Source organism: Vipera berus (assembly GCF_964194415.1).
Source record: "Vipera berus genome assembly, chromosome: 2".
NCBI lineage: Eukaryota > Metazoa > Chordata > Lepidosauria > Squamata > Viperidae > Vipera > Vipera berus.
Window position 1 is genome coordinate 102,288,190 of NC_138203.1, and position 15,161 is coordinate 102,303,350.

At 38.9% G+C, this 15,161-nt stretch overlaps 1 protein-coding gene across 1 annotated transcript in view; it reads left to right on the top strand.

The window, feature by feature from the left end:
* Window positions 1-15,161, top strand: part of TNKS (tankyrase) — a 108,186-nt gene that overhangs the window by 37,668 nt on the left and 55,357 nt on the right. Inside the window, exons 4-5 of the mRNA XM_081319394.1 lie at window positions 7,827-7,863; window positions 8,458-8,533. Of these exons, the coding sequence (XP_081175520.1) occupies window positions 7,827-7,863; window positions 8,458-8,533 (113 nt within the window). The remainder of the gene's footprint in view (window positions 1-7,826; window positions 7,864-8,457; window positions 8,534-15,161) is intronic.

Here is a 15,161-nt window from a genome sequence, read left to right on the forward strand (position 1 = left end):
GCCTAAGTTCCCCTATTGTCTTACCACCTATTTGGTTAGTGCACTTCATGTGGCACTCGCTATTAGAAGCCTGTTTTTTCTTGACAGCAAGGTTGATATTCTTGTCCACACACACATCTATGTTACATGCACTGATAGCTCTATAATTTTTAGGTTGCCAGGGACAGGGATGTTCTATATCAATTAACGTGGAATACTGCATCCAGTTTTGGTCACCAAGATGTAAAAAAGACTTTATTGGATTTTAGTGATCTCTCAATCAGACTATTTTAATTGGTATCACAAATGCCTTCAATCTCATTATGGAAGCACAAGAAGTAGAACACAGTCAAACTAGAGTCTTGGACTTTAAGACAGCTAATTTCAATAAACTTAGAGCTTGGGAAGGATTCCATGGATGAGAATCCTCAAGGGGAAAACAACTCAAGAAGCTTGGGAAATTTTGAAAAGTGAGATAATAAAAGCCCAGTCTAGCACAATACCAACAAAGAGGAAAAATAACAGCTCTCAAAAGAAACCAGCATAGCTACATAAAGAACTCTCTGATAAATTGAAAGATAAAAAGGACAAGTATAGAAAGTGGAAAAAGGGGCACATAACTAAGTCAGAATATCAGCAAATAGCCCGAGCCTGCAAAGACGAAGTGAGGAAAGCTAAGGCTCAAAATGAACCTTAGTCAAAAATGAACAAAAGTCAAAAATAACAAAAAAAGCTTCTTTCAACATGTAAAAAATAAATAAATAAAGGAAATGATTGGTCCATTAGTGGGTGAAAGTGGCAAGAAGGTGACAAGCAACAGGGAGAAAGCAGAACTATTTAACTCTTTTTTTGCATCTGTCTTTACACAAAGGGAAAAAAACCAGACCAACCTATAAAAAATAGTGCCATAAAAAACATAATAGAAACACAAGTTAAGATAGGCAAGAAAATGGTAAGTGAGCACCTGTCCAGCCTAGACAAGTTCAAATCACCACAACCAGATGGATTACACCCCAAGGTTCTCAAGGAACTGATAGACGTGATCTCAGAACCACTGAACTATATCTTTCAAAGATCCTGGAGCACTGAGGAACTACCAAAGGACTGGAAAAGAGCTGATGTAGTTCCCATCTTCAAAAAAGGAAAAAAAATGGATCCAGGAAATTACAGAACCTATCAGCCTGACCTCAATACCTGGGAAGATTCTGGAAAAGATAATCAAACAACGAATCAGCGAGCACCTAGAGGCAAACAAAATCTTTACTAAAAGCCAACATGGGTTTGTCAAAAACAGATCATGCCAGACAAATCTTATTGCATTCTTTGACCAAGTGGCAAAATTAGTGGATCAGAGGAATGCTGTGGATATAATTTACTTGGACTTCAGTGAGGCATTTGATAAAGTAGATCACAAACTACTACTTGATAAGATAGAAAAATGTGGATTAGACAGCATCACCACCAGATGGATTCGTAGCTGGCTGACCAGCCATACTCAACGTGTGGTCCTCAATGGAACTGCATCTACATGGAGGGAAGTGTGTAGTGGGGTGCCCCAGGGTTCTGTTCTAGGCCCAGTGCTCTTCAACATCTTCATCAATGATTTGGATGAGGGGATAAATGGGGAACTCATCAAATTTGCAGACACCAAGCTGGCAGGAATAGCCAACACTCCAGAAGACAGGCTTAAGATACAGGAGGATCTGGACAGACTTGAACACTTGGCGCTATCTAACAAAATGAAATTCAATGGTGAAAAAAGTAAGGTTCTACATTTAGGCAAGAAAAACCAAATGTACAGGTATAGTATAGGGTACCTTGCTCAATAGTAGTAACCGTGAGAAGGATCTCGGAGTCCTAGTGGATAATCACTTCAATATGAGCCAGCAGTGTGCTGCAGCTGCCCAAAAAGCCAACACAGTGCTAGGCTGCATTAACAGAGGGATAGAATCAAGATCACGTGAAGAATTAATACCACTTTACAATGCCTTGGTAAGGCCACACTTGGAATACTGCATCCAGTTTTGGTCACCACGATGTAAAAAAGATGTTGAGACCCTGGAAAGAGTACAGAGAAGAGCAACAAAGATGATTAGGGGACTGGAGTCTAAAACATATAAGGAATGGCTGCTGGAATTGAGTACGTTTAATGAAGAGAACGCAGTGGCTCAGTGGGTTAGGACGCTGAGCTTGTCGATCAGAATGTCGGCAGTTTGGCAGGTCGAATCCCGAGTGCTGCGTAACAGCGTGAGCGCCTGTTACTCGTCCCAGCTTCTGCCAACCTAACAGTTCGAAAGCACGTAAAAATGCAAGTAGAAAAATAGGGACCACTACGGTGGGAAGGTAACAGCGTTCCGTGCGCCTTTGGCGTCCAGTCATGCCGGCCACATGACCATGGATACGTCCTTGGACAAGTGCTGGCTCTTCGGTTTTGAAACGGAGATGAGCACCGGCCCCTAGAGTTGGAAACGACTAGCATGCATCTGCAGGGGAACCTTTACCTTTACCTAATGAAGAGAAGGACTATGGGTGACATGATAGCAATGGTCCAATATATCTCAGGAGCTGCCACAAAGAAAAGGGAGTCAAGCTATTCTCCATAGTGCCCAAAGGCAGGACAAGAAGCAATGGATGGAAACTAATCAAGGAGAGAAGCAACCTAGAACTAAGGAGAAACTTCCTGACAGTTAGAACAATTAACCAGTGGAACAACCTGCCTCCAGAAGCTGTGACTGCTCCAACACTGGAAGTTTTTAAGAAGAGACTGGACAGCCATTTGTCAGAAATGGTATAGGGTTTCTTGCCTGAGCAGGGGGTTGGACTAGATGACCTCCAAGGTCCCTTCCAACTTTACTATTATGATTATGAAAAGTACTGAGGCAATTTGTGTCATTGTGTGCAGCACAGTGAACATGGATAAGAATAAGAAAATCAGTTGCCTGTGGAGGAAATGAAGAAAGTAATAACCAAACATGGTAAAGGCTCCAAAACCATCTCCAAAAACGTTTACATTCCTGTGACTATGATTATTAATATTACGAAGAAATTTAAGATCCATGGGATTGTAGCAAACTTCTCTGGACATGGCTGCAAGGGGAAAATTATCCTCCCAAAAAACAGAAAGTTAGTTGAAATAGTAGAGAAAGAACTAAGAAGAATTAAGTAAACAACTGTCAAGGTATAACAACTCCAAGTTGCACTACCTGAGTGAAAGACCTAAAGAGAACCCATTTTTGAAAAACGGATACAAAAAAACCAGACTGGAGTTTGCTAATTTGAATGTTGACAAGCTACAGTCCTTCTGGGGGAATGTCCTTTGGACAGATGGAACTAAATTAAAGCTTTTTTAAAACAAAAATTAAACCCCACCATCTCTATTGTGAAACATAGAGGAAGCTTCATAATATTATGAGGTTGCATTGCTGCTTTCATGATTAGGAGCCCTTACTCTATGCAGCAGAGCACCATGAAATCAGAAGGTTATCAAGGTTTTCTGGAATAAAACATAATGCCCAGTGTAAGATGTATCTTAATCACATGTCACAGTTCTCCCAGCAGAATAATGCTCCAAAATGTTACTTCTAAAAGAACACAAGAATATAGGACGTGCTTGACTGCAGTTATTGCTCAAAAGGTTGTGTCCATGTCATTTGCATTTATTATTTAGAAGAAGAATATGTTAAGTCATACATTAAGAGCAAGGTACTGCTCTTTGGACTATGGAATTGTGGCCTCCTGCAATGAAGGAAAGAGTGCTTGATGTTGTTATACCTTGTTCATTACCTAGTTGATGAAAGCCTGGAGTGGTTTTCATCAACCTACCTGCAGCATATAACAATATGGAATATTGCTACACAAGTAAAATAGTATCACTGGAGATAATATGCTTACCAGGGTCATTGGCAACTTCCTCCAAAACTGGAAATTTTATGTGACCCTGAATGACAACAGTAATAGTAATAGTTAACAGTAACAGAGTTGGAAGGGATCATGGAAGATACCTAATCCAACCCCAGTAGACGGAGGATGCAGAACAACAGGCTGCCATAAGGAAGTGTATTGTCTCCAATATTGTATAACATATATACAAACGATCAACCTATCTAAGTAACACTAAGGCTAAAGTCAGCTCGAGGAACAATATCATCAGGAAATTGATAAACTACACACGGAGAGTTCAACCATCTATGTTGCACACATCAGCTTTGGCCTTGAATGTCTCTGCAGCAGAGTATGCTGCTTTAGTGTGGGGCGCATCTGCACACATGAAACAAGTTGATATCACCCTCAATGAAGCAGTATGCTTAGTGACAGGTTGTCTCAAACCTACTCCAATTGAGAAAATATATCCTCTTGCTGGCATTGCCCCACCCAAGATCAGGTGAGAAGTAGCAGCAAATGCCAAGAGAACTAAGCAAGAGAATGATCCTTGACATCCTTTGAATGGACATGTCCCCCAAGCCCTCCATCTAGCAACAGCTTTATAACAAGAACAAACATTCTTGAGAGTACACAAAACAAAATCACATTAAAAGATGGAGGAAGGAGACTATCAAGCAAGGAATAATATTAAAGGAGGATATGGCTGAAGGATCTGATCTCCCTTGCACTATTTGGAGGACCCTGAATAGGTTGAGTTGGAGTGCCTAAGTGTAAAACTGATATGCTGAAGTGGAGTCTCTTAGTGGATAACAACATGCTAAGCTTGTAAGCCGCCCTGAGTCTTCGGAGAAGGGCGGGATATAAATGGAATTAAAATAAAATAAATAAATAAATAAATAAACATACTATGTGAATGTGGGGATACACAGAGCCCAGCCCCAGCTGCTGGTATGTCATCTACTACCAGAAACATGTACCGATAATGACTTATTTTTGGCCAGTGACAAAGCCAAGCTGGTGGCTTCATTCTGGTAGTTTAAAGTTTGATCTAGATATGGAAGAAGAAGAACCCTAGTTAATGCTTTCATCAAACTTCATTTTAAATTTTTTCACTGCAGAAAAATGCAGTAGAAATGCATCTGGTCCTGGAAAGCATTGCTTCCTTTGTTTCATTTTCTGTAATTCCTTTGGATGATGTGTATATTTCATAATCAGCATCTGAGTACTGTGTAATCTTTTCCAAACTTCATGCTGGTTTTTCATATATTTATTTATTTATTTTATTTTATTTTATTTTATTGGATTTATATACCGCCCCTCTCCCAAAGGACTCGGGGCGGTGTACAGGGCAGTTAAAACATGGTATATAAAGTTAAAAAATAAATTAAGTTAAGTTAAGTTAGCCCCAACAAGACAAATTCTAAAGTTTAAAATCCCAGTCCCTCAGTCCAGGCCGGCAAGCTCAAATAACCAGGTTTTCAGGTCGCGGCGAAAAGAGCGAATGTCGGGAGCCATCCGGAGCTCAACAGGAAGCTGATTCCAGAGGGCAGGCGCGCCCACAGAGAATGCTCTTCCCCTGGGAGCCGCCAGCCAGCACTCCCTGGCCGACGGCACCCTGAAGAGGCCCTCTCTGTGGGAGCGCACAGGACGATGGGAAGTTGAGGCAGAAGGTGCTCCCGTAAATAATCCAGACCCATGTCATTTGAGAATTAAATTTAATAAAATGCTGTATCATCTCATCAGTACTTCAAATAGATTGCTATTATCCTTTAGCGAAGTCATAGGTCCTTTTCTCATTTCATAAAACAACAGTTTATTTGAAATCTTTCTTGAAATTCACTTTTTTTTGTAACATCTGTTTCCAGCAGTTTATAAATCATTTTAATCTTTTGTATAATATCAAATATTGGTTTCTATTTTGTATTGATTTTGATAGTTTTGAATCATTTATCTATCCATCCATTTCCGTAAAACAAATATAAGAGAAGTACATCATAAAGCAAAACAAATAAACAGAATAAAAGAGGCCAGTAAAATAAAGAATTAAAGATGGTGACATTCTTTAACTGCTGTCTGAAGTTTTTCTTTCTATTTAATGCCAAAGAAATAAATAATCCTCTCAGAAATGCTTTACTAGATTTCCATACTGTGAATAAAGAAACATCAAGAGATGAGTTTGTTTGGAAGGTGCTCTTTAATTAAGGTTGACACTTAAATTTGATAGCTTCTTGTAATAATAATAGGCCATTCAATTCTACTTCTTCAAGCCAGAGATTCTTTGATGCAATATTACATTTGGAATTAAGTGCTGCAACTTCTTTACATTAAAGTAATAGCGAATTAAATATCCAGTTCATATCTATCCCTAAATTAATGTTAAGAGAAGGGGAACAATATGTATATTTTTCTCTAAAGGATATTTATGTCTTTAAACATCTAAGGAAGAAAGTAATGACATAGAATCTATAATTTTTTGGCAATTTGCAGAACTCTTTAAATTTATCGACATTTACGTGAAGAATCCTGTTAATGTTTCCAAGACTCAAAAAATATCTTGCAATTTCAAGAAGTAATTGAAAAAAAAATCACAAGATATTCTCTAGTTATCTTTTAAAGCATAAATTGAAGCAATTGTAATTTCCATTGTTCAGTTTGAAACCTTAGTAATAAAGATATTTCTGTTTCATCTGGAATTTTGTGCTGTACGTTCCTAATATATATTAATACTCTGTTGTTTCCACCAGAAACCACATGATTTTGACCTAATATTTACATTCTAACACATTAACATGATCTTTTAAAATTGTATTTCATAAATACCTATATTGTCTGCATTCTCATTTTTCTTCTCTTTTGAATGGGCTATTCAATCTCTTAATCTTTGTTGAAAAATTTATTAATTTGATCCATGAAGTCAGCAATTAATTAAATGTATGGGTAGGGGGAAAAAATCTGATCCAGTTTTGGTCTTCTGTCTGTCTGTGTCCTTTTTTTTCTTGTTCTGTAGTAGTTCACAACTCAAGCATTTTCTTAGCATCTTCTGTGGAGAATATAAAAGCTTTGCCATTCATAAAGACCCACAAAAGAAATGGAGTAATCCACCTGCATTTAATATTTCTTACTTGGAGACAGGTTGCCATTATAAACACTGTTCTGTTTCTTTGAATTCATAACTTTTACTCTGAAATGTCTTACCATTAGATAGAATGCAAAATTATCTACTACAATTTTTATAAAGATTTCAAAGACTAAAATATTAAAACTTTCAAAGGCAATATACTTAAGATGTCTAGTGGATGACGTGCTAGTGAGATAGAGCTAAATTGCAGGGTATGAATTTTTCATTCTTTCCAAAAGATACGAAAACAGACAACCATTTTAATGGATGATTTCAAAATGCTATTGTCAGAATACTTTTGTCTTTCCCACATGTTTTATTATGGTTCACTAGTTCTCTTAAGGTAACAAACATTTACTTTGGACACAGTTTTAATAACCTCTGAAATAAATCTATTGCAAGATAATTTTGAGGCTACAAATGGTTCAGACATTATTATATGTACCTTTAAAAAAAAGTCTTGGGGTGTGTCGGTGCCTTTATGCTATACTAGTGTGCTAAGAGATTGAATAGGAAAAATGGGGGAGGAGACACTGTACTCAGCTGCCATGCTGTTATCAGAGGGATTGTTTCTGGACAGAGGTTCAGCATTCATTGGTTGTCTGAAGAAAGCCATTTCATCTGAGGATTGGATAAGAAGCTGCGTCAATTTGCTGCCCGTCTCCAAGGCACTGGTGATGCTGCCTTCACAAGCTGACTAACGTCACAGCTCCATCACCCAGCGGGGTGTGGGCTTGCTTGTCGCCCCCCCTCCTGTTCTCTGTTTAATTCTGTATTTGCTTCCTGCTGCATTTCTTCATCTGTCTTCTGCCAAATGCTAACAGCATGATATTTTGCAATCATTTAGGTGAATACAAGAAGGACGAACTCTTGGAAGCTGCTAGGTAAGTGCTGTTCAGAATACAAATGCATTGTTTTTGAAGAGAGGTGGGAGAAATCAGGGTGAAAATGGGTTTTTATGATCTGTCATGTTGTCATTATCTTTTTATAAAATTGGGCAGATAAACAGTTAACACGAGTCTTTGGGATTTAACTACTTGCAGAAAGCTGAATAGTTGCTTGTAATTCTACAATACACTTGTAGTCGAATTTAGACAGAATGCATTTCAAATTCTATTATGTTTAAAAAGCATTTTTAACGAGAAATTTTATGTTAGGGTATTTTTTTAAAATTCTCTACCTTATGGATTCTTCATTTACATATATGTTATAGAAAAGCTTGAGCGAGAGGCTGGAAGCTATTTATAGTGGCTTGAGGAAGATTGCAACAATTTGGGAAATGTATATTTATTATATTTAAAATATGGTAAATTCTATCATATATGTTTATATAGGCATATATTTAAAGGAAATAATGGAAGCAAAATTTTTCTAAGTTAAAATGCACACAAGGTGGATTGTGAACATGATGTTAATGTGAAACTCCATTTCATATATTCTTTAAGGGACTTCTTCTCCCTTCCATTTCTTCTTTGCAGGAGTGGCAATGAAGAAAAACTAATGGCTTTGTTGACACCTTTAAATGTGAATTGCCATGCAAGTGATGGGCGAAAAGTAAGTCTCTGTAAATATAAATCTGTTGTAATTTTTTCAGCAGCTGGTCAGCATATCTTATCAATTTAAAAATTTGATAACCACCCGGGTTTGTGGATTGTAATTTGGGTCTCATCACATAAGATTGAATGATGTCTACAATACTGACAGCTTGACAGAGGTAGTGGAACATGGCAGTTGAATGACTGCATTTTAAATAACAGCCCGGCATTGTGCTTTAGAATATTGGTTAATAAATATAAATTGTGAGTTTGCGTTTTGATAATAACTGAAAATGAACAGTTTTCTCTGTGTGAGTGTTCTGGCTGTGAAAAATAGGGTTTCTGTACTCTAGCTTGTTATAGCCAATTTCAGATCAATTTCATTAATCTTGTTGGATATTCATTCCAAATTTTTATAGTCTCATTTAATTGTCTAACTGCAGCTTTACATAATGGGGAATTAAAGTATATTAATCAGTATGAAGTAAGAAAAGGAAGAAGTTATACATTCAGAATTCTAATTAGATGTTTCATTAATTTGTGTATTATTATAATCTGATTTAATAGATTCTAGTATCATAGTTTACCTAGGTTCACACAGCACGGTTATTTTGTCTGTTAGTGATTCTTAGTATCCCATCAATTTTTAATAACTGTCTGAAATAGGTAATCAGGTACTTCAGCTTCTGTGACTGAAATGTCCCCAGGTAATTTTGGGGGAGGACATGAGAGATATAATTTGGGAGAGATTGTGGCTCATACGCTGCCAGCAGACTGTTTGAGATTTAAATTGTTCAAAGAATTTGATTAGTAATTCAGTGCAGTGAAGATGTAAAAGAATATTTTGGATGCAATTCATAGCCTAAACACACTTTTCCATAATTCAATATTTATAGCTCTTACATTATGCTCATATACGTTAAGTATGATAGGTTTAATTATGGTATGCATATATGGTATGCATATATATATATATATATATATATATATATATATATATATATATATATATATATATATCCTGTTAAATGAAGTAGAGCTAAGTAATTGACACTCAGCCAGTGCTAGACTTTGTACTTCTTCCTCTAAAATAGCTGATTAGTTATCTTAGTTTTATTTACATTAGAACAACCATCAGTTTGATTAATGCTCAAATCATGAGTTTTGAAACTATGTGGTTCAACTCCTGGGCATTTTAGTTTTGCCCCAGGCAAAGCTGGGCTCTGTTACCCCATATTTTTGGTCTGCCTTGACAAACCAATTCTCCATTCTGTTATCTGGCCCATCATTTTTGGTTGTCACAATGGTTGCCTCTGTAAAAAGTGGCCCCCACACTCCTTATTCTCTCAAGCCTGCCACATCCCATTTTGCTCACCTACCCTGCCTACCACCACCACGTTTTATTCTTCCTCCAGCAGAGTAGCCGCTACGGGCCCAGAATTTTGACAGCAGTCAGAGCAGCAGAAATAGAAAGGAGTGAGGATTTGATTATGTGGTATCAATTGCTACAGGACCAGTTGCTACTGTAGATTGCTGATATCTGGAGGCCCTTGGCTTTTGCTTATGTTAATAATTGCTAAATGAGATCCAGAGCAGCACTTAATCCAGGACAGTATTAACTGTTCAGTAATCAGTAACTAATAACTAATTAATAGGACACTATCAATTGTTCAGCGGTGTTCTGAAATGCACAGTATTTAAAGGAGGGAAGTGTTTAGGTGTTAGACTGTTTAAAAAGTGAAGCTGTAGCAGAATATAAATAGGTCTAAAATTTCTGTCAGAGAACAGAAATAGGTTAAAAATTAATTAATGGATTTAATAGATTAATTAAAAGGTTCAATTAATAGGTTAAACAGTTATTCTTAAGAACTTTTAACAATCTATAGTATATCACTGGATCAATAAGGTGAGTTGCCATGTCCCATAATGACAGTTCTACTGATCTGATATGTTAACTAATGATTGCTAATTTGACTTTTTAAATTATTATGAGGGCAACAGTTGGACTTTATTTCTTAGATTACTAAAATTAAAGGTGATTGTGTCTTTCTGTTGCTTAAAACCATATTGTCCAGGCAGGTCTTGGATTTGCTCATTTGATTCCATCTGCATAACGTTTGACCTATGTTTTGTCAAGGAAAACTCTTTTGTAATGGATGCTCATGCATAGTCTACTCATTTTATTGTGAGGTTGCATTTATTGAAGAAATATACATTTAAGATTGCCGTGGTGATGTCAGGAGTTCATGAAACCATTGTGTTGCTTCGTGATTTGTTGGCTGAAGGAAAGAGAATGCAATCCACCATTTTTATTAGGAGACTGCCTGTTTGCAAGTGTAGCTTGTCCATAAGTTACATAAGTTGGACTTTCTTAACCTGAGGACTGCCTGTAATCATTGGGGTCCAACACTCTCACATCTTTTAATAGAACATTGCAAAAAGCAAAGCTGTTTTTACTTTCAGATTAAAGATACCTTTTAAAAGGCTATACTGGAAATTACTAAAATAATAAATGTGGGGAATGATTCAGTTCATCAAAGCATATGATATGGAAAGTGTTACCTTTTGGGCACCACAATAAAAAAATAAACTTTCAAATTGTTACCAAACTAAATAACTTAAAATACTGCATCTTTTAAAAAAGGAAATCATAGAGAGACTAACTATCTCAAGAAATTTTTCTGGCTGACATAAAACCAAGTTCTTTATGATCCACAATGGAACCACATTTAATATTTTAAAAACAATTTCACTCCATTCAAGTTCTTTGAGGTTTTTTTTTTAGTTCTTACCCAAAGTTATCTTGTCTTCACTGATAAACCAGTTAATTATTCCTGGTGCTTTTTTTTGTAAAAGAAAAAGGTGCCAGAACTCACACATGTCATACAACCCGCCTTGCTTACCCTACAAGGTCCCATCCAAAAAAGGTGCCGGAACTCCGTTCTGAGCGTTCTATGAGAAAAAAAGCCCTGATTATTCCAAGATTTATTGCTATTCTTCATCTGTGTTATAAAAGATTATCTCAAGAATTGCCACCTTCTGGTAGTTTACTTTTTATTTCAAAACAAAAGAATTTTACAAGACAAATCATCAGGATTTGTTATATATATGAGAGATTTTTCTTAGACTTCCGGCTTGATTTTCACAGCTTACCACTTAAATGACAGTCATATATAAATGTTTTCTCTCCCTCTCCCTTACAGAGTAAATCTGTATATATAGAAGTCTGGTATATCAGGTGGCAACAAGCCTAGAGGCCTCTTCCTTGATACCTAGGATTCTGTGCCAGAAGCATTGATTCTATGAGTTATATTGGTGTGTTAAATTATGCATAGTCTTATATGTAGTCTCAAGTGATATAATTAAACACGGGTTTGTTATTTGAAGCTTTCTTGGCCACTAAACTAGATATCCCCCCCTTACTATTTCCAAGATGTCTTCCAGTCCTTAATGTGTTCATGGTACAAGATGGAGTTTACAGAAAGTAAATTGCGACATCTCTGCAATTTGTCTACTTGCTTTACATTTCTGAAAAGGATTTTTCTCATATTACTGCATAGTACTAGAAATCAAAGCAGCTTGGTGCACAAATGATTGTTCTTTTCATGGTGAATATACTTAATAATGTAAACTCCTTAGTAGGAAAGACCATAGGGCACAGGTCGGCAACCTGCGGCTCCGGAGCCGCATGCGGCTCTTTGAGCCGTCTCTTGCGGCTCCCAGCCGCCCGGTGCGCGCGCACCTCTTCCAACGGGCAGTGGTGCGCGCGCACCTCTCCAAATGGAGAGTGGCACCGCCCGTTTGGAGAGGTGCACGCGCACCTCCCTGAATGGGCGGAGGTGCGCGCGCACCTCCCCAAACCTTTGGAGAGGTGCGCGCGTACCTCCGCGCGAACGGGCAGCGGTGCCGCTCTTTCAGGAAGCTGCCGCTTTCGCAAAGATCGGCAGCTTCCTGAAAGAGCGGCGCCGCTGCCCCTTCGCACGGAGGTACGCGCGCACCTCCCCAAAGGTTTGGGGAGGTGCGCGCGCACCTCCGGTCGTTCGGAGAGGTGCGCGTGCACCTCTCGGAATGGGCAGGGGCGCCGATCTTTGCGGAAGCTGCCGCGGCCCGTCTGCTAAGCTGCCGCTTTCGGCAGCTTCACAGACGGGCCGCGGCGGGCTTCCTGAAAGAGCGGCACCGCTGCCCATTCGCGCGGAGGTACGCGCGCACCTCCGGTCGTTCGGAGAGGTGCGCGCGCACCTCTCGGAATGGGCAGGGGCGCCGCTCTTTCAGGAAGCTGCCACGGCCCGTCTGCAAAGCTGCCGAAAGCGGCAGCTTTGCAGACGGGCCGTCGCCATCGGGCAACCGGGAACCGGTTCCATCTCATTTTTTAAAAAATGACAGCCACGTGCGTCCGCGCATGCGCAAAAAACCTTTTTGCGCATGCGCGTGCATGGACACACGCACGCGGCTCCCTCTTTTTTTAATTTGTGATGGAACCGGTTCCCAGTGGCTCTTTTTCTTTTTTAGGTTGCCGACCCCTGCCATAGGGGATGTGCCACCCCAGTTTAGAGCCAAAACCTCTCCTTACTTTCTGCAGAGGGGCAGAGTTATTCGAGTGGATCTCAATTCAAAAATTCTTCATTGTTTTTCTTTAATCTTTCCTCCATTATTTGATACTAATTAATTCCGTTTCAAGATATTCCTAGCATGTGAAGTACAGTACTAACTGTTGTGATTTTACTTGAATGGTCTTCCCCTTTCTGCATGTTGTAAACATACAATTTATCTTAATTTTAATATTTTCTGCATACCTTAAGAAGGGACGCTCCTGAAATAATGGGGAAAATATATAATACTCTTTTGTTTTCTGAACATCATAACTTCCATGTCTGCTCCAGTGAAGATATACTATTTTTATTTGTGTTGTATTAACTTAAGTGCTTGGAAAACTAGAATAAAATTACACTTGGACATAAGGACATACTGTACGTACACATACACATAATTTGGAAAAAATGTAAGGCAACAGACATGATTCTTCTACCATACAAATAATCCCCGCCACCCTCCCCAGTCCCATTTCAGTGCTGAGGTTTTTAGTACAGTTTTGTCTTTTAGTCTATGACAGACATGTCAAACACAAGGCCCGGGGGCCAGATCCGGACCGCGAAGTGGTTTCATGTGCCCCGCGAAGCGGTTCCTGGAAGCAGTGAGGGAACGGCCCCCACTGCCTTGGCCCTGGCCCAGAGACCCTCCTTCTGCCAGAGACCCTCAGATCTGTCCCACTCCTGCCCAGGCCCCCATAGGCACCCTTGATGCGAACGATGTAGAGCTGGCCACGCCCACCCAGTAGGCCATACACACTCTAGCCACGCCCACCCAGTAGGCCACGCCCACCCGGCCCCCTGAGGGCAACCGCAATGCTGATGCGGCCCTCAATGAAATTGAGTTTGACACCCCTGGTCTATGATGACTCAGTGAATTTCAGGATTGGAAGAGTAACAGAATGAGAGTTGGAATGGACCTTGCAGGTCTTCTGGTCTAATCCCCTGATCAAGCAGGAGACCCTATACCATTTCAGACAAATAGTAGTAGTAGTACACTTTACTGATTAGTTTACCATATCAAAGCATGAGCATCAGCCACATTAAAATATAATAAAATGAGATATGGTATGATATGGTAAAATGTGATAAAATAGCCTGGGGTGAAATAAAATAGACTAATATATAGTAGATAAAATAGGATAAAGATAAAAGAATACAGGTAATCTTTGATTTACAACTGTAATTAATCCTGGGATTGTGTCATGGTGGTTGTTAAGCAGGTCACCATATGACCATGGTGAGTTGTCAAATTTTTTTGAAGTGGCTGTTAAGCAAATGCTGCAGATGGTGCAGAACAAAGCAATTGTCTATTGTGGAATATCCAGATCTGAATCTAGCCTGGTCTTCCACTAATACATTCCTTGCCCAATCCTCTATTTTCTTCAAGAGATAACTTGCATACATCTTAGCTGTTATATCTATAAGGCTTATGGATGTGTAATTTTGGGAGGCTTCCTTGTCTCCTTTTGTATATATGGGAAATATGGTACATAGTATCCAGCCTCCTGGAATGAGGTCAGTGTTGTCTATATATGTAAACAGCCTGCCAGCAGTGGAGTCCACCAGTCAATATGAGTCCTAAAGAGTTCTAGGGATAGCAAATTTTCACAAGGTGTCTTATTAGGCTTCAGTAATAAATGTTTTTTTTAATTTCTATCACTCATACTGGTGGCTGAGGAAGAAGATTATCAGAGATCAAAAACTCAGTAATCATTTTTTTTGGATGATCCTGGCAAATAAATTAGTATAAAAATCCTGCCAAACTATAGCTGAGATAGATTAACTGTATTACACCCCTTCAGCATGCCAGATATGATGTTCCAAAATACAACTGAGTTGAACCCCCTTGCTGACCACACTGTACAAGCCCAGTGTGGTTGTGTAGTGGGTCTCTTTGGTGGCTATTTCTTGTAGTTGTGTCTTGGGTTTAACATCTTGGCATGATTGCTTGGTGTAAGGTTTCTTTGAACCAAACACTTTTGACCAAAAGCAATCAAGGACGAACCATTTAGATCTTGTGGGCTGTCAGTTCCTAGCAGGCAATTTTTCTATTTTTAT